The sequence below is a fragment of the Carassius auratus genome, chromosome 37, assembly GCF_003368295.1.
Source record: "Carassius auratus strain Wakin chromosome 37, ASM336829v1, whole genome shotgun sequence".
In the NCBI taxonomy this organism is placed as follows: domain Eukaryota; kingdom Metazoa; phylum Chordata; class Actinopteri; order Cypriniformes; family Cyprinidae; genus Carassius; species Carassius auratus.
In genome coordinates, this window is record NC_039279.1 from 8969151 (window position 1) to 8996447 (window position 27297).

Sequence of the window (27297 nt, forward strand, 5' to 3'; positions counted from 1 at the left end):
TAACGATGAAATGCCGAGCAACATCTTATCATCAAAAAAAACTTTTTTATTTAATGTTCCGTTGAAGTAAACAAGGTTCCTGGCGTAAACTGAACATTAAAAGAAAATCAGAGAATAAATGAGATATTATGCAATGCATTCCTTCATTGGATAAACATCCAGTCTCTAAAAAAAAAGGATATAACTTAACAATAAAAAATAAGACTATTATTACAAGTTCATTTTTACAGTCTTTAATCAATTGAAATTTTCTAAAGTGTGCACAAAATAACTGTTTGTCTGTCAGGATCCTTCAGATTGATGCTTTCTCGTCTCTGTTCTTTGCAAAGGCCAAAAGAGATTCACATGTGATTTGAATGGATTAGAGAGAGAGAGAGAGAGAGAGAAGGGAAAATTTGATCTCAAAAACTGATCAGATCATACATTTCCCAGTTTTGTTAGGAAATGTTCTAAAAATGAGCTACACTACTCTGCTGAACAGGAAAACAGGGACATAGTACCTATGAACTATAGTCCTGGGGTGTTTGTGAGTATTATTTTTAATACTGAAAAAAAGGGAGGAGAGCATAGTCAGATAAGTGCATGCAACTTTTTGAACAAGTCTCTTTGGCCTTTCCCACCACAAGCAGGTGGAAACTTATCTAAAAAAATAAAATAAAAATATTCCAACATAAGATAGTGTTACCTCGCTCACTTCAAAAGTGGCTTTTAATTCTCTAAATTGCATACTTGGCATCCATAACTCCAATGTAAATAACATTTGCTTCAAACATAATTTCTTCCCATTCAGTCAATACAAGACTAACACAGCTTGGTTGAACCAAAGGCAACAACACTAACTAAAAGAGCTAAAACCTCAGGACAAACAAAAGTTTGAACATTCACTGAATCAGATATGTGGTAATACTGCTATGTTTTTTTTTAAACATGGAAGTGTCTCTCGTACTTCTTGTAAACAGCAATTTGAGAGTAATTCTAACCAGCTGAGAGAGAAAAAGGGGTAGAACACAACTGGCCAAATTATTTACTGCTTCAACTGAAGTACCTTGTTCTGAACAGAAACGTGAGAAGGCAACACATTCAGTGCAGCACTGATAATGGATTCATAAATATCCCTTTGAGTCCCACTCCTCGTCTCAAACTGTCACGGACCAAACCTTGAAGTCTGTCTCTCTCTTGCTCATTGTTTGTCTACGAAATGTGCACAACTGAGAGTGTTTAAGAGAAAGCAGAGACTAACCCAGCTAACGAAAATATGTTCCAAGAACGTTTTGCTAACATTGCCATTAAGGTTATTTCTGCATGTTCTTTGAACATTAAAAACATCCAGTTTTAGAAATGTTGTAATTCGGAACATTATGCAGCAAGTAACATTTGAACATCCAACTAAAACGTTTCAGAAATAAAATACAAATATTAAATGATATAAATAAAAACGTTCAGTGAACGATGTATAAATAATATTTTTGTGCTACTGTTTTGAGAATATTATTAAAGACCAAATAACTAAACAAAGGCACTATTAACATTACTGGAAGGACATTTGTTCATAACTTTAAGAGAACCTTGTTAAAGTTTGGAGAGCTGTGCTTGTTATCTGGTAAGGAAGAGCTGGAGTTTGATATAGGCTGACTGAACTTATCTCTCAGCTACACTACTATTGTTCGCAGGTGACAGTTGAAGTTTTCCATTTTAGAGACAAAATAATGTCATAGTCACAGCCAGATTGAGATTTTAAGACAAAACATGCAGAAATGGCCTTAGGTTCATTTGTGACTTGTGCTGATTTCATTTTAAGGTCATCAGCTCCTGTAAGCTGTGAGAAGAGTGCATTACACACTCCTCCTGTCGTGTCAACCATTTATTTCATTCAGAGAGGACATGAACTGTACATTCTCTCTTTGAGATGCATGAAGGCACTTTGGTGCGATACAATACACATTTCTGATTAATATCAAAATAAGTTAACATTGCAAAAGTGTCTCGTTCAGAAATACTGCCGTTACTGACAATTCATCAACACTTATCAAAAAAAAGCTTGTGCGACCCAAAGGAAAAATGCACAAATCGGTGAACGATACAAATGCTGCATTTCAGGGCACTTCATCGTACTCATAATAACAATAAAAACGACCCCCCCAAAAAAGTATTATTTATCAGTACCTCAAAGTAATAAACAATATTCAAAACAACTGAATTCCAAAAGTAGAAGAGCGGGATCTTCTGCGTGTGTTGGTGTGCGTTAGTATTTGTGCAGGATGGGCACTTTAACAGTCTTGATTTCAGCTATGTGTGAGGATTTCTGGATGATGCAGCTGGTGGTGGCGCCGGTGGCCGTGTCCTTGGGCTGAGCCAGGTTAGTGAGGGCCATGGCCGCGTTGATCTCCCTCCAGTATGTCTCGTCTTTCCTCTGTCCCTTCTCCTTCTTCATGCTTCTGTTAACACATAAAAGGCCTGTTATTGAAAGATGCTCACTAGCTGTATTCAATGTCATTCTTATGCCATACACACCTATCTAAAATAACATGAATAGCAATTTTTTTTGTGCATACCAGTTCCAGTCATACGCACCTGTCTGATTTATTTGATCCATGCTCCACCGTCTCTGTAAATAAAAGCACAGGACAAACCCAGTGTCAATAACTAAACACTGTATCTTAATGCTGGCAGATGTGACAGGCAGGAAAAGTCAGAGTTAGATTGTAAGTAAACATTCGGAGGACTTGTTTATGTGTAGGTCTGTGCTACTTGTGTGAATGGAGAGAGATGCTTCAGTAACCGAGACTTGTTTCCATTTACTCCGTGATTGGTGGAATGTTCCTTATCCAGATGCTTGGCACTATGATAATGTGTTATTTGTTAAATGCAGAGGTCAGCAACACACTTGAGGCTAATTACTTAATGATAATCACCGGTTCCTCTACCACACACGCACACACTCACTTTTTTACACAAGGGTTTAAAGTACTGACAAATTAACCTTTTTTTCTATATATAACCAAAAACACATCTTAGTGATTTACTTTGAAATTATATGTTTTTAAAAACATATGTTTCCATAGACCCTCGATTGGCTCACCTTTGTGTTGATGTCTCTACAACAGAATAACAATAAAAAAAGAGATAATTGCGACTTTCATTTCACAATTCTGACTTCATTTCTTGCGATTCCACTTTATATCTTCCATTATCTTTCTTTCTTGGAATTCCAGGATTATAACACACAATTCTGACTATTTCTTGCAATCTCAGGTTAATATCTCACAATTTGGAGTTAATATTAGAATTACGCGTTTATTTCTTTTAAGGGGCACCTAATATGTGACAAAAGGATCTGTCTGTATCACAAATGCATATTTAGTTCTTGAAATGTTGTGGCACATTCCATTTTATATTCATTTTAATGCACAAAAAAATAACTTATTACATTCACAAAAGGAATATTTCATTTCAATTTCATCAACCAGACCCAACTCTTTCATCTACTTAACAAGGCACATCCCCAGGCCGCAGTGATTTCAGCATTCAGAGTCTCGTTTTTCCTCTTAATGTGCATGCATAACCCTGCAATCTTGTAAAATGATATTACGCCAGGCTGATCTCTTACTAAACATGACAGATGTGGTTTAACAGGCCTCACACTTTCATCCAGGATGACATTTACAGGCACTGAATCATTCTCTAAATCCAGATCCAGGCTAGCGTTTGTTCGGTGAGTTAAACCCCACGCCTTTATTCCGGATGTCTCGGTTCTCTCCCCTGAGACAGCGATTCGCATGCGTTCACCTCATCCCATCCCAAACCTTGTGCTCACACACACCCCTTGGATCCGGAACGGACATTGGATCTCTGCCCGAACACCTGCCAGGGCCAAACAGCACCTAATCATCCCCGACGGCTCTGGTGTTAAACTTGTTTTTTCTTAAAAAAACGTTCACATGTGCGCTGAATGGCAACTGTGTTGAGGAAAGGCCAGCAGCGGCCATTACTGCCCGAGTCTGCTGTGAGGCTGTTTGGGAAATATCCTGTTGTGCTCAGCAATAGTTTTACACGGCTGAGAATGAGTGTGTTAGTCAGAATGAACTCACAGATGTGTTTGGGGTTCAGTTAACCAAACCGGAGTGTGTGACTGTGAAACTTGAAGATTAGAGTTAGATTAGAGACGATTAGAGATTCTCCGCTGGGAAAACGCACCTTAATTCATCCAGTCCGAGTTTGATTTCGAAAGACCCATTAATGTTTCTGTCACAATATGTAATATCTTTTCTTTTCTTTGACTGTATATCTGTGTCGGGTTCGCTGTGCTGATGCATCACTTTTCTCTTCGTATTCACAGGATTTGGTTGTTGTGGTTGTATGTTCTCTATTGTAAATAAGCTCTTGCTCTCAGAGGGCTTTTTGATTTGCACTTGATACAAACAACACATCTAGATCTATTTTTGTCAAACGCAGGTATTCAGTCCTTTTGCTGCACATGCCATAAAACATTGAAATTATTAAACTGTTTTTCTCCCCAGTATTCAGCTATTCCAAGTTTGATCTTTTCTCAGTCTCGTAACTGTCTTGGAAAAGTTCATTTATCAACGATATGATGATAAATACAATCAAAATAGACGGCACTAAAACCGCTACTGTGAAAATCCAGTTTTGGATTCCTAAAAATGCCAGTTCCAGGACTGTAAATGAATTTGATTTGGACGCCATTCAGATGTGTGATAGCGCTGCTGCTTTTGTCTGACATTATTACTGCAGTGACAGTAGCTCAGTTTAATCTCTTGGCAGTTGTACGACTGGTTTTACTGACAACCACTAGCATAACAAATAAAGGTAACAGCATTCTCCCGCTCCTCACTACATAAACCACATACACTACATCTCGAAAGCAACAGAGCTTTTATTATGCCACAGTCGACCGCTTCCAAATCCTTCCGATAGTGCGCATGTGGGGAAAAAAAGAAGCTCTGTTTTATCATAGTATATATGTTTAAAGTTCTGTTATAATGCTATTCTGCGCAGTCATCACCGATCTATTAAAACACACAACATATTAAAGCATCTTTCTTGTTTCTATATGTTTTCTGCCAAACAAAACTTGAGGGGTTATGATTTTATTGGCAGGCGACACAATAACACTATGGACACGGTCTGTGTCACTAGTTAAAATAGCTTATTTCTCTGGATTTAAATAGTCTTCGAAACACTTGGGATAATGTAAGTACACAAGTCTTACATATTGTGTCTTTAAGCGACCCTCATTTGGGAGCAGACTGTGACTCCGCTCTCTCCCCCAGGGAAACTCTTGCTGAAAACTGGATGCAGACCCACTACAATTTCCAAATGCTGCTGCCTAAAACATCTAAAACTAAGATTTTTTAAAACAACGGTTGTGCCAACAAAATTAGAAATCCTCTATAAATCAAAATGTTACTATTTTTTCTGGTGCTTTTATCGGTTTTTGCAGCGTTCTTTGCAATTGAACGGGTCTGTTTTGAAATGGCTCTGTTAGCTGTGAGTTGGGGCACTTGTGTGATACTCCATAAAAATGCTGTTAAAGAGAAAATGGGAAGAGAAAGAAGTGCTAAAAACATCTATTTCTCTGCCAGGTACTGGGAGATTTCAGACCAGCAAACAACTGCAGCAGATGCATGGTTACTGTACCCTACATACTGCTTCACAAATCAACAACTGCTTTCAATTACTCAGACAAATAACAGAATGTTAACGGATAAGACCATTTTAATTTATTTGGTAATTCATTTCTTAGCAAACTTGATTTGCCTTGTATACTGTGGCTGCTATGACAATGTAAGATATGCTGGTGCTGCATGAATAGGTATAGCAGGTCTAGACAGGTGGAGCTGGGGGAGGTGGAGAGTTTCTCAGAGTCTTGCAGTGAAGACTGAAGCTCACTAGCTTGTTTGCTTCAGCAGAAACCAGTCAGCTTGTGCTTTGTAGTAAGTTATGTGATTGCTAGCAGACCAGTAAAGAACCTATCAGCCTGCATCTATCCACCTCTGCTAGAGTTTCATGGCTAAACAATATATTTTTTACTCACTTCACATCATTTACACCTGTATGACTTTCTTTCTTATTAATAATGCAGATATTTTGAGGAATGTTTCTATTGTTTTTATTCAAATAATGAAAGCCAATTTTCATCCAAAACAACATTGGACAATGATTTAAGAGAGTAATCTCTACCAGATAGTTGCGATTACTGAGTACTGAAAGTTCAGGGTGAGAGGACTGGCCTGATAACACTTCAACAGATTGGCTGCAAGGTCTAGTATCATTTCTGCTTTAAAGACGATCAGGTGTTTGAGATTATTGCTTGGAGTTTTGTGTATTAGTGGATTTTAATCATCCAGTGTTTTATGTGTGTGGATGTGTCTGTTTAAAGGAATGATTTACCAAAGAATTCTCATCATTTACTTACCCTCATGTCATTTAAAACATACTGTATATGACTTTGTTTCCTCCGTGGAACACAAAAGTAGACATTCTTGAAAGTTTTTTTTTTTTTCTTTGCTTGTTTGTTTAAGAGAGAAAACATTCTCATTGACTAACACAGAGAACAAGTTGATCTTTCTATTTCTGGATTGCAGAAGTTTGCTAGAAGAACGAAACTTGAATTCAAGGGTTGCTAATGACTCGTACATGTGAATATAGAGTAAAAACTTTAAATGTTGGACTGAATGGATGATTAAGTAAAATATTGCAGACAGGTCTGTTTCCGTGCAAACACTCAATGAGCATTCACAGCTGAGACAGAATGGCATCATGGTTGGCATGTCAGAGCAGACTGAGGCTGGAAATATACCTCTATCCATCCGTTCATTCGTTCTTTTGATCATCCATCTATCAGCTGCATGAAGAGAAGTGACAAATGGATTCTGGGCAAGATGTCATGCCTTTTTGGCTACAGAGCCATACAGACGAGAATGGAAAAAATGTCAATGTCAATCTGTGGTAGCTGAAAGTGGCACGTATCGCTTCTAGTTGTCAAGAAACATCCCAGCATGTAGAACAAAGAGAAGTGGTTATAGTTCAACAAGATAACCTGCTAAAATTAGTGAACATAACAGACGATGAATTTGTCACATTTAGAATGCATTAACCGAAGAAATTAGAGAAGTCTGCACTATTTTCTCAAACCATAATCTCTGCCTGCTTTTACTGGGTTATAAAATATCAGTCACACTTTCACAGCTTTCAAATAAAGGGTAGGAAAATTGGTTCTGTCCAAAGCAGACAGACATCATCAGTTCTTGGTGTCTGATTTTTATTCTGGGCGTCCAATGTGTGCTTGAGAAAAATGAACGTTGTTCTTTAATAATGTCACTGAAGGCCTGTGAATGAAGTTAAAATGAAGCTGGCACATGTGTCGTCTCTGCTCTGCCAGCTCTACCCTCACTAGCAGCCTCCTCCTCCCCAGTTCAACATCCACTCTATCTCTCGTCTCGCTCTCTTTCTGTCTCTTCTGGTCACTCTCTAGATAAACCGTCTGAGTTTGTCTTTTGGTTTGCTTCCATTTTTCTGACTGTTTCCTGTGATCATTTCTGTTCTGTTAATCTCTTCAGCTCGTCTCTGACGTTCACCGTTTTTCTTAAACCTAATGCCATGGTGCTTGTTTTCCCATTGCCTTCCCAGTTCATACTTTTGGTTGAGGTTTCATTCACTGTAATGGCCATCTTTAAACAGCAGCCCTACTACTGACTCCGTTCTTCCATTCTCTCCATTCCATTTACGTTCATCAGCAATCGCTGCACTATAAATATCCATGATATCCTCTGTTTCGGGGTCAGGGTGGTTGGAAGAGGCATGAGGCCCAACAGAGGAATGAAGAATGGTAGTGATTCTTCGCACATGACATTTTCTCGTATTATTTTAAAACTCTCTGTGGTGAAAAACACATCAGTCTGGACACTGTTGGACTTCCTTTCCTCGGCCTTTGAATCACAGCACATTAATCTGTGATGGATCAAACTGCGTCGAGGGTGCTGACATATTCTGGGCTGTGGATTTGACTGGCGAGCTGAAGGAAACAACCAAACAGTGGCAATACTGTATTGGGGTAAACAGGCTAAGCAAGAGAGAGACCAAATGAAAATCCCATTACAGCCTCATGGACACATGGCAACTCATTAACAGTAAGATTCATCTTAGACAGATTTTATTTAATATTTGTAGGATTTCTGTGTACATGTACAGCAGATGATAAAAAATGAAAATCCGATCATGGCCAAAATAAAGCAGCCACCACCAATGACACTTACGGCCTCAACATCTTCCCCTTATTTTGTATTTACCGGTCAGAGTCAGAGGAGGACAGTTACAAAGCACAATACTTGATTACTGTACTTAAGTACACTTATTGAGTATCTGTCCTTTAATTTTTCCAGATACGTATGACTTTAACTTCACTACATTTGAAAGAGAAATATCGTGCTTTTCACTCCACTACATTTCTGTCAAGGTTGTGATATTTATTTACATCATTTAAATAATAATAGGTTATTACTGTGGACACAATTTTGTCTGATTTTGCAATGTTGTGTAAACTAAAATATTACCTATACCTATAAAGTCAAAGAAGAGCTGTTGTTCATCTCTTAACAAAACACAATAGGTGTTTGACATGAAGCAAAATTGCACAGACCGTTCTGTGTATCACATCAAAGTACTGCGATAGCAATCCGAGAGCATTACTGAAAGTTTAGTTTTGATATCAAATTAATCTTTCTGTTTTGCTTTTTTGTTAAAACAGTGTTTCTGTTGTAAAGTTAAACAGCTACAGTTGTGTTGTGTTTGATTTTTTTTACTCATGAGTCTATATGGGGCAACGCATATGTCCCAGATGTTTTAAATGGGGTGTAAATTTGCTCCTGTAGTAAAATATTTTTTTGTTTTATTGTGTAATGTAACACACATTATATTTAATAATATGCTACTTTAGGTTGTAGTGATGGATTATAGGTTGAGTTTTTTCACAGACACTGCTTTTAAAATACAGAATACAGTACAGTACAGAGCTGTATTTAATCTATCATAGGAACATGACAGTTATTAAATGCAGTGTTTATGGTGCAATGATATGATATATGTATTGTTTTACAGCTATTTTCATAGTAAATAGATTTCACAATTAACAGGTGTAATTTTTCACATTGAAAATTGGTTCATTTCAGTATTTAACATAAATGGATGAAATGCTGTGTGATTTTGAATAGTTAGCAGTAATTATGGGGTGCAATTATTAAAACTCTTAAAGAGATATAAAAATGTTATTCTCCAAACCTACATGACTTTCTTTATTTGGTTGCACTTTGTTTTACAGTATGTGTGCTTATGTGTTTTTTGACTGGTCTGTTCATGATCAAGGAAATTCTCTGGGGAAAAGAACTTATTGTTAACATATATATTTTCTCTAGTCTTGACCATTTTACACTTAGAGGTCATCCACTGGCTTCCTGTTCTGGACATGGATGAGTGGATTTGCTATTCGCTAATGGCTGGACAAATGATTCTGATCTCTCACCCTATCAGTACCTATGAAAGTCTCACAAACAGACTTCAAACACGCTAGCTAGAGGACATAGCACGCCACTTAGGTATTACAAGACAGTATCTACACTCTGACGTATCTCAGGAAAAGAGAATGAAGGACAAAGAGAAGGAGAGAAGCTCATGCTGAAAGCATTTGCCTAAAGTGCTATCAGACGTAGATAAGTCTCCAACTAGAACTCATCACAAACCTTTTTCAGCTCCAATAAAACTCAATTTCGCTTCAGCTTTAGTGTCATTCCAAAATGGAAAAAAACAATTAAAAGCAAAAAACGTTGGAATCATTGCAAATGGTTTTGCAGAATGGAAAAGCTTGTTTTGATCTCATATTACAAGTTTGTATGTTTCTTTGCAAGTTAATTCTGCCCAGAGATGAAAACAGAATTGCTTTCGACCACAACCTCGGAAAAAAAACAATGATTGAATATAATATAACAATGTTTGAAAGTGTTTTCTGAACTAAATAATGATTGCAGACTTGATTCAAAATTACACAGTAAAATGATGTTCCTCAAGGTTCGCTCACACGCACATTCTTTCTTTTTACCATAAACTCTTTGATTTTTATTTTCATTTGTTAAACTATTCTTGTGAAAATGCCTCTTTTTATTTTCCCCCTTGCCACAAAAACTTTACTTTCCAAGTTAGACATATGCATAGGCCCTGCTGTGCTATTTCTGATGCTCCAACTGTCAGAGTCTCTCAGTTTAAAGCCATTAGGTTCTCCACACTCGTCTAATAGCCTCCCATCCATTCACTGTTTCTTTCCTCCTGTCTGCTATCTATTCTCACATGTAAGCAGCCAAAGCAGTGTGTGTCTATTTACACCTCTCCTCCACACAAGTCACCACAATCCACACACACTCACTTTTCAAGTGTGCCTCGGACTATTTGCAATTCATCACGATATATTGCTCTAGAGCTTCAGGACAGTTTATACACAGAACTGTGCCGAGAGACTTAGAACTCAGTTTTTGGAACAAGTTTTGAAATGAATCTTTTTCAAGTTACAAATGGCTCCAAAAACTAAATTATAAAAGATGGATGAAAACTTATCAAACCGTGTCTGGGTACATAGAGAATGCTGTAATAAAGCAAGACATTTATTCATGCTACTAAGAAAATGCTTACTTGCTCTCCAATATCCTATCATAAACCTATTGAGAATACTAAGAATTTCTAATAAAAATACTAATTAAAAATTAAAACACTTTTATAATGATTATTTATTATAATTATGTATTACACTGTAAAAATGTTATAATAAATGTATAAAAGCCATGAAAATACTATTGTTAATTGTTACCAAAAATTAGTATTATGAGTACAATGCCTTGGTATAATGAGTACAGTCACATGTAGATGCTTGTCTAGGTCTCTGTATTTGTTTATATCTCTCATTATAAAAAGAGAAGTTCATATTTTCTCATCTCTGTTTTTATGTAGGTTTAATTGTGCATTATTCACTAAGTAAATTAAGTCTCTTTCATGATACTTCAGCTTTCATCTTCCAAATTTCAGCTCATCTCTCATCTCCCCTTTCTTCCTTTCCTACTCCCTTCCTCCCTTCTCTCTTTTCTCCACCTTTCACTTCTTTCAACATCCTCTCCTCTCTCCCTCCGGTGATGGATGATGAGACTCCATCCTTACAACTGTAACCTAGAGTCTGAGGTAAATCTTAGCCTCAGCCTCCTCTTTCTTAAGGATTGTTCAGACGTCCCTCCCTGTTTTGTGAGGGATGGAGTGGAGAATGGAGAAAACGTCTTCAAGAAAAGGAAATATGCATAATAGTGCATATGGTTATCTGACATGAAATACTTTTGGGAAGTTGACTAGTCCTGTGATGTGACATATTATAGTCTATGTAAAACTGTTTAAATAACATTTTGCTAATTATATTATATTATATTATATTATATTATATTATATTATATTATATTATATTATATTATATTATATTATATTATATTATATTATATTATACAGGACCTAAAATATATACATTATAAATTAATTTATATTTCAATAAATGGTTTTAGTGCAGATAAAAAAGGCCTTGTGCATTTTCTACCTCAACTACACATATTCACAAGTGTGTATGAGAATTTTTACTACACTCTAAAATAAAATAAAGGTACAAAATACAATATCCTTTCAAAAGCTAAAACTTTGCACATAAAGAGTGCATATTAGAGTTTTTCTAAATTGCTAAAACACATTTCTTAAAACCATTAATCATTTGCACAAAACCTTAAACACAAATCCAAATACTCAAAATAAATTCAAGAAACCTCCGACTCTTCCATCAAAATCAAGCAGTCACTGCAAAACCCTTTCACTTGCACTCAAACTGTGCTCTCAGCTCACACACAAGTGAGTCAATAAAATAAACACTGCATTCATTAGACACTACAGAGAAAAAAAGAGAACACAGCATCCAGAACATTACAAAAAAGTATATCGTATTGAGAAAACAATGTTGCAACTCTGTAAAAATGTATATTTGAAATTAATTGCAGCTAAGGTGAATATATTGTAAAGGCCTACTGTATGTAGTGGAAAAATAGTGCTTGAGTCCGGCCTGAGGACTTCATACATAAAATATAATGTCTTTTTTTTCTAGACAAAGAGAAAAACCCCTCTGGTCTGACAGATCCAGCCTTGATAACTCTCTCTAAACTTTGCTCTTTCTCTCCTCATCCTCTTCCTCCTCATCCTCCTCTTCTTCTCAGACTGTTTCCATCTATTGTTCGTATCATCATTCAGTCACCTGTGTCACTTGAGCACTCTGAACTGATGGCTCATATTTTGTACATTTTGTTTGATCACATCATTAGAAACAAGTGTGAACAATTGTGAATCGTTGTGTGTAAACGATGACAACTGTGCTTTAGTTGTGTTTAACTTTTGTGGCCTGTGTTTAACATTTTGCAGCGCAAATGCATCACGGTCTAATAAGTGTTTAAGTGAATGAGAATGTGTTTAGAGTTTTGCAAAAAGAGTGCATGAGATTTGCATATAGAGCCTAACTGCCTGAACATGTTTAAGGTTTTGCAGAAAGAGTGCTTTATTCAACAAATAGGTTAAGCTAGTGAGAATATGGTAAAGAGATTGGGGTTTAGTTTTTTAGCAATTAAGAAAAACTGTAGTGTCACATTAGTACCTTTTTTTTAAAGGGTACCTTTAAAGTAACGACTTTTTTCTGAACATGCACTAAAACAACATAAAATCTAATGGTGAAGCTTAATATTACAGTTTTGAAGATCGAAATTAAATCGAGATGTTTTCATAAACATTTTCTGCCATTTGAGATGTGCATAGTAGAGCTGGATCAGTCATTGTCCTGTGGCTCTGTGGTCAGGAAGCAGCCAGATACCATAAATCAGGCAGTTCAGCATGTACTCTTTAAATGCCATATCCCTGCCAGGCTGTTTTTCTTAATTACACATCCTTCCCCTGCACTGTATGTCACTGTCAAACAATGCTAAAATATGTTAGCCAAAGCCTGTTCTGCTTCGAGAGTCTAAAGCCATTAAAAAGCTTGAAAGTTTCTCTTTCTCTCACTGTTTTTATGTACTGTATGTGGTTGGATGTGTAGTCCGACTGTGCACAAACAGCAATAAAAGTGTGCTGTGTATTTCCAGCTGTACACACAGTGGGCTGTCAGTCATCTGATGAACAGCAGGCCCTGCACATTAATAATGCCTGAATTTACGTGCTCCCACTCTGTTGCATGTTTAGGCTTGAATGAATTGCCCACCTGCCTTTGATTGTGGTGAGGCCGGCCTGAAATCTGCTCTAATGTTTCTGAGTTGAGGAGACTGTACTTTTCTTGGACAACGACTTTTAAAGCATTTTCTTTTGGTGGCTTCAGTCCAATAAGTTTGCAGGACTCTTATGAGGGACTGGCACCTATGAGCCCCGGTGGCCTTGTCAAGCCTTTCTGTTTTCATTTAATATATTTAATGTCCACTGACCTTGAAAAATAAGGTCTTTTCATGTTGTAAAACACAGGTGACATTCTTGGTTCTGTGAAGAAATATGTCCCACAGTGCACAGCTATCATACTAAATCATAGCAAAAAGATAGATTGGAAAAAGAAAACCTTACCAAAAATGTCGCATATAACGAAATCTTCTTTATATTCTATACTGTATTTCTGGGCAATGAAGAAGAATTCTTAACAACGGAGAACTGAAATGTAAAACTTTTTAAAAATGTAAAGTTTTCACTGTCAATTTTGATGCATTCATTTGAATAAAAGTGTTAATTTCTTTCAAAATGAACTAAATAAAGATGAAAAAAATTCTTGCTAACTCGAAACTTTTTGAACGGGTGTAATTGGCACCAGTATTGAGATATATATCACTTTTATCTCATTCACTGAAGCATAATATCATAATATATTCATAAACTCCTCAAATGACACATAATAACTGGATCACAAGGATCCTGCTGAAAGCAATATGAGGACAAATAACATGTCAATCTAGAATAAATGGTGCAGCAGCCAGTTTATGTCCAATGTGATGCCCTTTTACTTTTAACCAGGCCCTGATCCAACCTGTGAAAATACTTCTAAAGCATTAGACAAAGCTTTGAGAAATATTTTCCTGCATGCTCTCACTTTACTGCAAGCTACCATCCACTCCGACAATGTGACATAGTGATCTATATCATACAGGACAGCCCAAAACCCTGTATCACGCATGCAGGGAACACACTGAGTGAGATTCCTGCCATTAAATATCCCATTAAAGTGCAATTTGACATACAATCCCTGGCATGTACCCTGGAATTCTCTCACTTAATGTTTTCAGTGAAACTCCTATCAGGGTTCCCACTGCGTTTTATTTCGTATTTTTCTTACACAATAGCCTCTTTAGTTTTCCATCGGAGGCTTTGATGGCCTGACGGCTCCTTTGCCACGTCTGATCTGTGAAACTTCAAGTGAGGATTGATATTAAGGAGGAGAGAGCTCCTTTAGATCCAATTTGTTCCGTTAAGCTACATTTAACCAGTGTATTCTGAGATGCCACTTTGGTTTAAAGATGTCTGAGCTAAAACATTAGCGTCTTTGGCTAACACAGTGCAGAGACAGACAGACAGCTGCTTTAAAAAGGAAAACAGAGTCCACAGATCTAAAATTTCAACCTCACACAGTATTAGTCTGAAACTTGAGGAATATTTGTATGAAAACTTTCTGGAATGTAGAAAGAAAATGGAAGGAAAGAGAATAGCAGCCCTGTTGATAAAAACAGCATATGCTTGTTAGGTAATTTTTAAAGCATGGCGGCTGTTTTGAGCTGCTCCTTAGTTGTTTTATAAGCTGGTTTAAGCTGGTCCTGAGCTGGTTATAAGCTGGTCCTGAGCAGGTTGCTAAGGATCAGTTTAGGACCAGCACATGACCAGCTTAAACCAGCTCATGACCAACTAAGGAGCAGCTCAAATCACCCGCCATGCTTTAAAAATTACCTAACAAGCATATGCTAGAGAAAGTGAAATCTTTCGCTACAAACCCATTTTAACCAGCAACAGGACTGAATGACACATTCAATATCAGTTTAATTCAGAGTTCACTGTATTTTGTTCGGATTGATCCCTTATTTGTTGTTGCGCAAATGTTGCTGTGTGTGATCATGTGTTAAACTTTTCATCTGGCAAATTCTTATCTGCAAACTGACAAAAAGAAACTTAATCTGCCTGATAAAGCCACGTGAATCCTTAGCCAAGAAATGGTATTTACCATGAAAGACGAGGAAAACCGCATAGCTCATAAATATTCTAGTGTTTTGGAAGAACTGATTCAAGCTGAAATAAGCAACAAAATACACCAAAACTCTTTCCCTCTGTCTATCTCAGCAGGTGTCTACATAAGCAGCCTTGCGTCATATAGAGCACAGGGAGTTTAAACACCGGTCCAGAAAATAGTTAGAAGCAGCATTTGGGTTTGAAGAGAATTCCAGCGTTCTGTTCCTCAGCCCAGAGGTAATGCAAACCATGTTTGTCAGTAAGAAATGGCAAAATGAAATGAGAAACAAAGTGAAACAGAGACTGCATGGTGAGATCCCCAAGGCTTGAAATAAGCGAAGAAGTAAAGAGCAAGCAGTGTTATCACTTTTGAATTCTGTCAGGACAAAGACATATCGATCTGAAGAAACACTTTCTTGAAGAAGCGCTCGAAGGCCTTGGTCGCAGACACAGTATCTCACATGAATTCCTACAAATGATCAATAGAGGCTGACACTCTTCCAGATGATGATGAACTGGGCTTAAATAATTGCTAGAACTCTCCTGAAACATATTTGTCATTTTGGAATGTCTAAAAGTTTTGCGATAACATCACAAACACCTGGAGGACTTAAACAGCACATGGAAGCAAACGAAGCTCACTGTGAGGACTGCAAACGCTCACTACTGAGAGACCCTGAACCAACGCTGACCTTAAACAGAGTTAGAGAGGTCTAAACTTTGGAAGAGCTTGCCTTTTTTTTGGTGTAGATGAGAAATCCTGGGTTAGGTGAAAGCTCTAGGAAGTGGATAAAGTCATTTTCAAGCAGCTGCAGTGAAGAAATTGGGAGAAAATGGCCGAAAATGGTTCTTATTAAACTAAAGCGGTTTATTTTCCAAATAATACAAGTACACTACAGTTCAAAAGTTTGGGGTCAGTAAGATTGTGTCATGTTTTTTAATCCTCACCAAGGCTGCATTTATTTGATCAAAGCTACTGTTAAATTCTGTAAAATGTCATTTCTTCCTGTGATGGTAAGCTGGATTTTCAGCAGCCATTACTTCAGTGTTCAGTGTCATATGATCCTTCAGAAATCATTCTAATATACTGATTTTGTGCTCTAGAAAATCTTTTTATTATCAATGTTGAAAACAGTTGTGCTGCTTAATATTTTTGTGGAAAGTTCAAAAGCACATACTGTATATATATGTGCTTTCATAAGTTGTTTTAAGAACTTCTTAAAAGCTGAAAGCCCTAAAGAGTCATTTGGACTTTCTGTAGTGACTATGTTACCATGAGGTAAAACGTTAGAGATACACAATAGAAAAGACTTAAAGAGAAAATTCTTTAGGTCAGAGTTTGGATTACTTCAAGTTATACATGCACACATGCACACACACACACACACACAAAAACACACATTTCCACAATTGCAATAACACACAAACATCTCTTTCCCTGATGAACTCTCTTTTGATTAAAAACTTCTTGTTTCTTAGTTGTGGATGTTGGACATGAACTCAAAAGTGTCGAGAGAAAAAGTTGCAATATCGAAAAACATAACAAGATGAGACAATGAAGATTGAAAAGATAAAATAATTGCCTGATTGACTAAAGAAATACTTCCTCAACCAGGATAAATTATGTTTACAGTACAGAATGTGCTGTTTCATTGCAACTTCAAATCTGAACTTCCATGACCTTAAACGTTTCATCAAATGTACAAAGCTTAATATAAAAAGCACACATTCTTTGAACTGCAATATTTTTAACTTACTAGTATTTTCATACTATTAAAAAGGTTTACAAATGTCTTGTCGAAATAAAATGATTTATACAACTATGAGTATGTGTAGAATAGAGAATTGAGAAAACATATGACCCCTCTGTGACTCTCCTTGTTGTAGAACAAGAAGCCAAAGACCAAAACACAGCTGATACCGGGCTGAAGAAACAGCTTCAAGATGTCCTTCCTCCTCACAAAGAGAGAGAGAGAGACACACAAACAAGGAAAGAATGTAAGACTGGCAGCAGCTCACCATGTCTGTAGATAAAGTTGGCCTCTGCTTCAGAAGAAGATGGTGACAGCAGGTCTTCATCATACTCATTAGAGCTGAAAGAGCCTGAGTGGTTCCTCCTCCTTGCATCCATTACGCCGTTGGCAACCATCACATGACGGAGTGAGTCATTAAGGTAACGGTGCAACAGACTGCTCTTGTATTTGGGCGGTGACACATAGTCATCAGACAATGAGGCGTCTGCAGCGGTTCGAAGACCAGCACCCACAGCACCACCTTCCTTCTTGATGACGCTCTGGTACATTGGCTTACTGAACTCCCCGACCTGGGCCCGAGCTGCTGGGTCACCATCTGGATGAGATGCAGAATACATACAAATATATTAATACACTCATTTGAGAAGACGTATGCACAAGAAAAGGAACTGAACTACAAAAAGTCAATATTTTAATCTCCTGCCCTTTACACCATCTCAGCAGGGAGAGACAAGGTCACGTTTTCATTTAATCACCCTTCTCTTCATGACGCCTCCAGCACATTGAAAACTCTCGACTGGATTACAGTCCTTGAAACACAAGCCTCCCAACTGCAACTTTTGTAGAACTTCAAGTGATAAATCGTCTGATTTTATTCTGCTCTTTGGTAACAAAACCAGTAAAAGTATAAATGTTCTCAAAAAAAAAAAAAAAAAAAAACCCAGACATTCCAATGTCATATCACAGCCTTAGAGAAAGTGTGTTCAGTTGATCATTCTGTAAAAAACGACAAATCATTAATTTCTTATTATTTGCTCAGCCATCTTTAGTCCCATCAGTGATTCATTAAAGAACATAAATAAACATGTTTTATTACTGGATGATTCGTGAGACTTTGTTCATTTTTGAAAGAAAACTATCAGGGGCATTAATGTTGTTTGTAATACAACAGAAGGGATGGTCCAAACTATTTCCTCCCTGTTGACTTTGCAACTAATGTCACAATTCAAAGGAAGTTAATACTTTTGTTGCAGAATAAAATTAGAACAATTAAAATTTGCAGTTGCACCATTGTTTTCATCTCTTGACTTGTGGTCTTCAGCACACATATTCCCACATGTATGTCTTAAGTCAACTCTATACTGTTTAATCACTGACTTAAATTCTCATGTTCCTTTGAATCACCAATTTCATTTTTAACTAGGTGTGTGGATTCCTTGTTTATTTGGATTTACTGAAGGTCAATGACCCAAATCACTTTTTTTTCAGTGTAGCAAAGACACATTGCTCACTAAAAGTCAACATTTAAACAAGAAAAACAAAAAGATTGTTTTAGTGCACCTGCATTGTATACTACCTTGACAACCATTCCATAATGTAGGAAACAAAGGTAAACACTGGAGTTCACACAAATGCAATATTTCCTAGGATACGGGGTTAGGATTGCGTGAGTGAATGCCTCCTAAGTGAGCTAGGATTTCACTGCAAGGCTCTATCTTGACTCAAATGTGTGAAGAGTGTGTCTGAAGCTCGGATCTTCTGAAGAACGACAGACCTGATGAAACATCTGTACAAGAATATGTTCCCTCTAAGCAGCTAGACATTTCATATGCATAGTAAACGTCTTGTATGATATTATATGATTTTCTACTTTTTTTAATATTATTCTTTTATTTTGTTGAATCTCACAGAATACACGTCATAAAATCAACCCCAACATCAGAAGAAATAACAATTTTTTTCCATCTAAACAGTTCTCCCCTCATTTCTTTATATATAATTTATTATATAGAAAGAGCTTAATTGTCATTTAAATTACACAATATTGCATTTTGTTTTATGTGAATTACCTACTCAACCATGACAATATAATCGTTCTATGCTTTTCTCTATGTGTGCTCTGATTAAGAGCTAATACAAGAATGTAGAGACATTTTCAGTGTAAGAAAAGAAGGAAGGTATTTGTAGGATGAGACAGATTTGAGAGGACATTCAGACTGGACATTCCTCTTTTAACCACAGAGTGTGTGTCCTCATCCAAGACATCTAATCAAGGCACTGTATACAGTGTGTGTGTTTGGAGGTCACTGTGAAGCACAGAGGGATGTGTATGGATACTTATGCTGAGCCATGTGGCCAACAAACATGCAGTCCATCAGACAGCCAGCAACATCCCTTCAGCTGTAACACCTTAGCATGAGAATTAGAGAGAGAAAGAGAGAAGGCAAAGAGAGAACTTCAGATAGTTACCTAGGATGTTTTTGTGTTTGTGCATGTAAGCGCAGGATTGTGTGTGAGTGTTTGTGGTTGAGTCCTGACGCCCCGTTGTGGCGTGTTAATCACAGCCTGCATGACTGTCTGGAAGCCTACGCGTCTGTCCAGTTAACTTAAACACAGAGGAGGACGCACACACTAGTGCTGCACTCAACATATCCGAACCTGATTTATGGCTCGGCTGCTATACGATGCTATAAAAATGTTTGGAATGAGTGTTGCACTGCCTGCATTGTAATAAAACATTCGCATTTAAGTGTCTTGTCTGGTCTGTTTCAGCTAGATGCTGAATAAAACCCCAGTTTCTTATAAATACCAAAACACCTTATACCACATAAATTTAGCACAAGGATAGATGAATTTGTTTGAGCTTTTTTTATTTTAAAGAGCCATATTACTTGCACGGTGTATGTACACTTAAACAGTGATGAAAAGTGTTTATTGCAATATTTGTCCAACACGTTGTACATGTCTTACTACATATGCACCTTCTTAAAAGTATGCACCTTCCTTTTGTGAGGAAAAGGCAGAATAAAAAAAGAATAAAGAATGTATCATTACTGGTATTAATAGTATCTCTTGATTGTCCTTGTTTTCAGCAGGGCACCTTTTGTCTTGTACTGTATGTCTTCAGTAAAACCTAGATAATCATCAACTGAAACTCTCAAGTGCTACTGAATCAGAAACTGACTTGAGAAAGAAGATACTTTGAAGAATTGTTTAATGTTTTTTGTCCATGTAATGAAAGACAGTTGGGTCCAGAACAATATTTGACCCCATTAATTTTTATTGTATTGACCAAAAAACCCACAACATGTTTTTTTGTGTTCTGACAGATGAAAGAAAGTCATAGAGGTAAGTAAATCATGACAGGTTTCTAATTTTTGGGTGAACTATTCCTTTAGGTTCCATACAACATACAAACATTGGGCCTGACAATCTTTGCCCCAAATTTGTTCAGTGCTTGATCCACAAGCGTTTTTTTTTTTCAACGACCAACTGTTAAACTTTATATTGGTGAAATAGTTCATCCCAAAAAATGTAAATCATTTCATAATTGAATCACCCTCAATGGTGATTAACCCACTTTCACCCACTTTCTTCTGATGAACACAAAATGAGATATTTTGAAGAATGTTGCAACTGTTTTTGTTCATCCAATCCAATGGAGTCCAAACCAACATTAGACCCCACTGCCTTTTATTGTATAGACAAAAAACAAACAAACATTTTTGGAGACATTTCTAAGACTTCCTCTTTAGTGTTTGATAGAAGGAACAAAATCATAACAGGTTGGAATGAAATGAATGGATTTTTATTTTTGGGTGAACTATCCCTCTAATGTTTGCGTCTCGTCTAGGACTATAATCACCGGTTGTTGTGATTTTACCAAGTAAGATTTATTTTGTTGATCCTGGATCAACATTACTGTCCAAAAATATAGACTAAACCCAATCCCTACCCCTAAACCTAAACCTACCCATAATTTATTCCTAAAATCAGTGAGAATGATAGCTGATTAACAAGGGTGTAGAAGCACCTAACCCTGATCGTAAAGTTATCCCTTATTCCTTATTGGTTGATTGGAATGTTGTTCTTACTTGGTGAAATCACGCTCACTTATACTCATCACAAACACTGGAGGTGACACGTTCTCTCCAAGTTTTTAATTAGTAGTTCATCAATATGAGTTTTTTCAATGACAGATTGTTAAACTTTATATTTGGGCCCCAACACTGTTCAATATTAAATATCCTTGGTTTCAGTGTCACATTCAGCCTCGGCACTTCTGTGTATGTGTTTTCGGTGCGTCTCCATAAGGACTGTATGTATAATTAGGCTCAGTTGTTTTTACATGTGTGATTGTGTGTGCGAGCATGAGAGAGTGTCGTACCATCAGAGCAGGAGTCATGGCTGCTGACGCTCAGTCTTTCCGCATTGCCCTGGACGTATTTGTTGTAGAGTTTGATCCTAAGGGCCCAACTCAAATCAGGCTGCCTAACTGTGTTCTTCAGCCGCCGTCGAGCATTTGCAAACCAGTTAGACACCTGAGAAAAGAGGGAGTGTGTTGGAATGGTTGGACTCTGACCAAGGAATTAGCTTAAAAAAAGACACAAAAGATCGGTTTAACCTGTACCTTTTATTGATTCAGTTTTTCCTCTCCTATTGGCTTTCATTCCTAGATGTGTTTTTGGACTAACAGACCCATAGACTGCTTTATTTATCAGAACACTATGAAAACTATTAATGCCACACGCAGATATCCCAGGAACACTGTGTGAACGTAACATTACATTAAGTCTTCTTCAACTGAGACGACGATGACCTGGGTGCTTATTCTGGCCTCTGCCACTCGCACCTAATAATATTTCTTTTCCTCTGCCTGATGTCTGTCTTTTTGCAATAAAAACAATATATATCCCAGCCTTCTCCATTTCACAGAGACCAGAGACCATTAGATGTTATACTAGGAAAACTTTTTTGTGCCTGATACACTTCAAGCCACATATGTCAGGCATTGTGCATATTAAAAATGTTATTCTAGCCCTGAGTTTCCTGAACTCTGCTTTATATAAAGTTATCAAAGAGCAAAAGCCATATTTTTCACTTTAAACAGGTCAACGGAGGCCAGTTTGAGAAGGATGCATTGAGAAGGATTGCACGTGGTAGCAAAGTACTCCAGCAATGAGAAAAATCCTATCTATCTCAGGTACAGGTTTGGGGATGTTCAAGATTTGTTCAGTCACCTAAAAAGATTTATTCACTGAAATTGAGCATAGGTTTCGTGTTTATAAGTCTTTTTTCCCCATATTGCAGTGCACTCTGCTCACAAATGGGTCCTTTTCATGAATATTAGATCCAGATTAAATGTGTAGGGTCATCCAGAATAGCATCTTCAGGCTGGGCCAATTCTTAACAAATTTAGAGAACATGTTTATGCTTCATTTATATACAGAGACACAGACTGAGACAGATGTGTGCACACAAACCAACGCTCAGCACGGACTGGAAAGCACATATGTGAAAAGTTAAACACAGGCTAGAATGTCTCTGCATTTTTAGATATACTGGCTAAACATTAAAAAAAGAAATCGTTCACTAGAATAAATGTGAGTTGGTCGCAACTTGTGTTTGGAATGAACACATGCATTTTCATCTGTGTTAAAGAAAACTGTCATTTTAATAACCCTTCTGTGAAGAACTAGGAGCTCTTGGTAACACGTGAATGGAAAAGTGGTGGAAAATGAACTTACTGTACCTGCACAAGTGTCATTTGTGAGCCAAGCGCGAGAAGGATTTTCTCTGTTTTAGTGGGGTACGGATTGTCCCGGTGTTTGTAGAGCCACTGTTTCAAAGGCCGGGCCATGTCTTGCAGAGCTTGCCGTTTATGCCGTATCTTCCCTGGGTTCTGACGAGACCTGTGGAGAAAAACAAGCCGACACAAGCCACATAAATCTCATGATACAAGACTTATGAATGGGCATTCATGTTGAGAAATTCCATAGGACTGAATTATTACATATTTTCCACAGAGAGAAAAGTATTTTTAATTTTTTTAGGGGTACTTGTTGCCTTCTGTTTCACTGCTAGGAAATGTCAGGAAAATAATCAGTAACACTTTAGAATAATGGTGCATTAGTTAATGTTAGTTAACTACTTTAGTTAACATGATCTAAGCAAGAACAATCCTTCTACAGCATTTCTTAATCTTAGTTGATGTCAATTTCATCATTTACTAATGCATTATTCTAATCAAAAGTTGTGCTTGTTAACATTATAGTTAATGCACTGTGAATTAGCACGAACTAACAATGAATAACTGTATTTTCATTAACTAACAGTAACAAAGATGAATAAATACAGTAATAAACGTATTGTTCATTGTTTGTTCATGTGGTAATTATTGAATTATTGAATTATTGAACATAACTGATGGACCATTATTCTAAAGTGTTACCAAATAATCTACAGTAAATAGCAATGTAAATTAGTAACAGAAAAATTTACTGAATAAATTAAAATTGTTAAATTAGTAGTATTATTATCATCGTCAATATAAAACAACACTTTTATCTGAAAGTGACATGCAATGAGCAGACCAGTGACCTTGAGGTAAATGTTTACAACTTTTACACATTGAAAACTGAAACTGAAAATAGAAGTGTCATTTAGAAAAAACATGTAAAAGTGTTATGTTTAACTTTAAGATATGCTGTAAGGGTTAAATATTCTTACATGAGAAAACCAGCATCATGCTATTATTAACTCTCCCGGTGAGGGTTTTTTCATTCAAAAGTTCACAGCCCAGTTGCAAGACTGAAATAATTGCATGCGATCCAACATCTGCACAATGATACACATGCTATATGCTATGTCCACTGAAAAGATTGAAAAAGAAAAATATCTAGACTTTATAGGTACAGAGAGGAAAGATGGTTTGCACAACAAATTGTGTAGAAATGTGTATTCTCAATTCATATTAAGTAGGCTATCACACTTAGGTTATTCAATGGTTCCTGTTTTATCAAGACCTCTGTTTAAATATAGTTAGGTTCTTCAGATCAGCGTATGGGTTTCAGCAGGTGGTTCTCCAAAGAACTAAAGTATTAAAAAAAATTCTCCTTTATAGCATTAGCATCATCCCCCAAGTCAACCTTTCTTCTAATTAGAACCTTTATTTTCAAAAGAGGACAGAAGCTGGTTATTTAAACCTGTAGATGTCAGTATGGCGCTGTTATCTTCCAAAAACCTGACTGCACATTTAACATATTTTCCCCAACGCTCCAAGGTTCATGTTCAGCAAATATTGTCCTTGTAACCCAGAACTGTATTAACAACCTAAATAAGTTTTTTTTTCCCCTCCCTGTTCTCGATGTCGGCGACACACACCTCTGAATTTATATGAATAAATTTCATTAGCAGTGATATTCCCCTTGAGGCGAGCTGCGCGGCTGTAGTGTTATCCTAATGGCTCCGCTTACACGCGCAAACGGACCTTCAGTAAGCGCGAGCCAGACGCACCCGCAGCGGAGGATGTTTGCACAGGTTTTTCACAAGACATCACTTTTAGGCTCGGCGTTGCTGTGTATCGCAGTCGTATAATGAAGCTCTGTGTTGTCTGCAAATAAAAAACAGGTTGGGGTAAACAGCTTGGGGCGGCGAGACTGAACGCGCTGGGTTCGGAGCGCGAACAAGGGATGACATGGTTTCTTCTTGCGCCCTCACTATAAAAATATTCGTGATTGACTGGACCACACATACACTTGAAGGAAATGTTTATTTGTTCGGAACAGACCTGGACGTGTTTTAACTTTGCTACCGAACACGAATGACCTCGTGCACCCGAACGACATGCCACCGCTAATTCAGCACCATCGACAGCGACTTAATTGAAATGTGAATATTAATTTCCTGCAATTCTCTTTTTGAAACCCCAACGTCTCCCAGATAAGAAGGCGAACAGGCTGTAAATTCAAACCATATGCTCTCTAACCACAACTGAGCGCAAATCTATTGAAAGAAAACACAAAGACTATGAAAAGTCAAACAGTTGGACGTGCCACTGCTTTTCAGCGTTGGCTCTGAAACTGAACAACTTGATGTTTATCTTAAATAAGGTGAAAGCATTTACAGCGTTAAAATGAACACAGGTGATTTAAACAGGCTGTCATTATAAGCGGATTCGGTTTTTGTTCTGCAATGTATCTAAGCAGAATAATTATTCCGTCATAAAAAATAAATGATTTGCTAAGCGGTTGTCATCAACTGTGAAAAAAAAAAATGCAACCTTTAAAACTTCAAAATGTGACAACCTGCAGTGATATATACGTTCTATTTTTAGGACATTTCGATTGAGATTTCGGATTAAGAAAATAGAGTTACATTGATGGAAACAAATATTTTCACTCGAAATATCTTGAACATATTTTACAGTGCAGCTGCTTTATTTTTGCATTAAAAATAAATACATAAAAATAAATACAAATTTACGTAAGAAACATGTCCATGAACCTGCAGTACATTTTACAGAAGCCCCTGAAGTGTCGGACATACCCTGGTCTCCTGTGTCGGATCGCGGAGCTGTCTTTGATGACTGGGTCCGGATGCTGTCCATCTATCACCTCTAAATAATTTCGACTGCTTCTTTCCACTTCATTCGCATTCTCCTCGAATAAAACCTGGCTGCTTAACTTATTAAACACAATTGTGTTCATCTTTGGTATATTAGTCCTTATTTCCCCGTGTCCGCGTAAAGCGCTTTGACCGCCGTGGGGATGTCCTACTGGACCGAGCCTCTGCGCTTTGTCGAAATCCTGTGAAACAGAAACAGATGATAGGCATACATTACACAAAACCTTCATTTTCAGTAGGTAAAGACTGTTTTAATGTCAGTGTAAAAATTCGTTCATTTCCGTCAAAACAAAACCCTGAGAACTCATTAAGCGCGTGAGTCAGACAGGAATATTTGACGGAACTGATGATCTCTGGTTTGTTTGAAACTTCTACAGGTTATTCATGCAAACTTGAAAAACATCCAGTATTCAGAATGAATGATGCGTCTTTGAGGGAGGTCTATAACCCCGGACAGTAGCACACAAATAAAGCGTGTACAGATTTTACTTGTAGAAAAATACTGTTATCCTTTATTTCATTTTAGGTGACACTTTTAATAACCGTATAGGCTAAATATCGAGTTTAACGTAACCTATTATTTTATTGCCTACATTCTTATGGAGAAAGAAATAAAGATTTATGAGGGCGAAAAAAGAAAATTAACCAAAAACTGCATGACATCCCTGTCATATAGTTCAATGAAAGTGACGCGACACGACTAACTGAAGGAAAATATTTAAAAGTCATAACTGAAAACAGTTGTAAAATGTAGGCTGAATGAACGCACCTGAACGTAACCCCTTTTGCGTCTTTCTGTAAAGTGTAATCCAGCTTCCAGTTTCCCATTCCCTCTCACATGTTCTCCGCTCTAAGATCCTGTGCGCAAACCACACGAGCCGCTTTCGCCTCTCCGCTTTATTCAGACGCGCCCGGGAACATGAATACACGACTCGTCTCGTGTTTCCCGGCTAAGCGGCTCAGACGGCGAACATACAGTGATTGTTTTATGCCGGTTCCGTCGGCCTGCAGGGGGAGGCTACCGGACACATCCAGTGCAACAGTGTATTTATTCCCTTGTGTGGGTGCACGTCTGGAACGCGTCCATCACCCGACTGCGCGAGAGGCGTACAGAGTTACTCAAAACAGCCAGAATTCTTGCCACTGGACGCAGTTGATCAGAAGCAGTCTGATGTGAACTATTTTGACGTGAGACAAATGAATGGATAAACTGCAGTCAAGTGGGGCAATAAGCCATTTAGATTTAGGCGTGGGAGAAGATTTGTTCAAAAGCACAATGCCATAAAAAAGACCACTGGAATTTTGTCTATTCTCTTACCGTTTCTTGTCCTTCAGGAGCTTACCACATGTGGCATATGGTAACCACATGCCACTGACCAGGTAGTCACATCACTTGAATGTGGGCTACTTCATTTTATGGGATGCCCACTGCTGTGCTGTGGTCAGAGGGAGAGATAATGTGCAATGTGATGCCTTGCTGAAAGTGTAATGACCCTTAAATGCACTTGCAGTAAACTGCCCTGGTGCTTTGGCTTTCGGCCAGACCAAGTGCCTTGTTTAAGATCTAGTCAGGTTTATTTGTACCAAGTTGTCGCAAGGGAGC

General features: G+C 37.4%; 1 protein-coding gene across 2 annotated transcripts; it reads right to left on the minus strand.

Annotated features, from left to right (window-relative positions):
- Positions 1–570: 570 nt before the first annotated feature.
- On the minus strand, positions 571–26767 carry LOC113056104 (homeobox protein Mohawk-like). 2 transcript variants are annotated; one of them, XM_026222601.1, is made up of 7 exons: positions 26464–26767; positions 25617–25876; positions 22822–22981; positions 21457–21610; positions 17335–17664; positions 2572–2605; positions 571–2432 (listed from the first exon to the last, which is right to left on the minus strand). In XM_026222601.1, exons 2-7 carry the CDS (start codon positions 25775–25777, stop codon positions 2243–2245), a joined length of 1029 nt encoding a protein of 342 aa, XP_026078386.1. In that variant the 5' UTR covers positions 25778–25876; positions 26464–26767; the 3' UTR covers positions 571–2242. The 2 variants fall into 2 exon arrangements, with proteins under 2 accessions (XP_026078386.1, XP_026078385.1); XM_026222600.1 differs by having other exon boundaries at positions 571–2435; positions 26464–26712.
- Between the last annotated feature and the right edge of the window lie 530 nt (positions 26768–27297).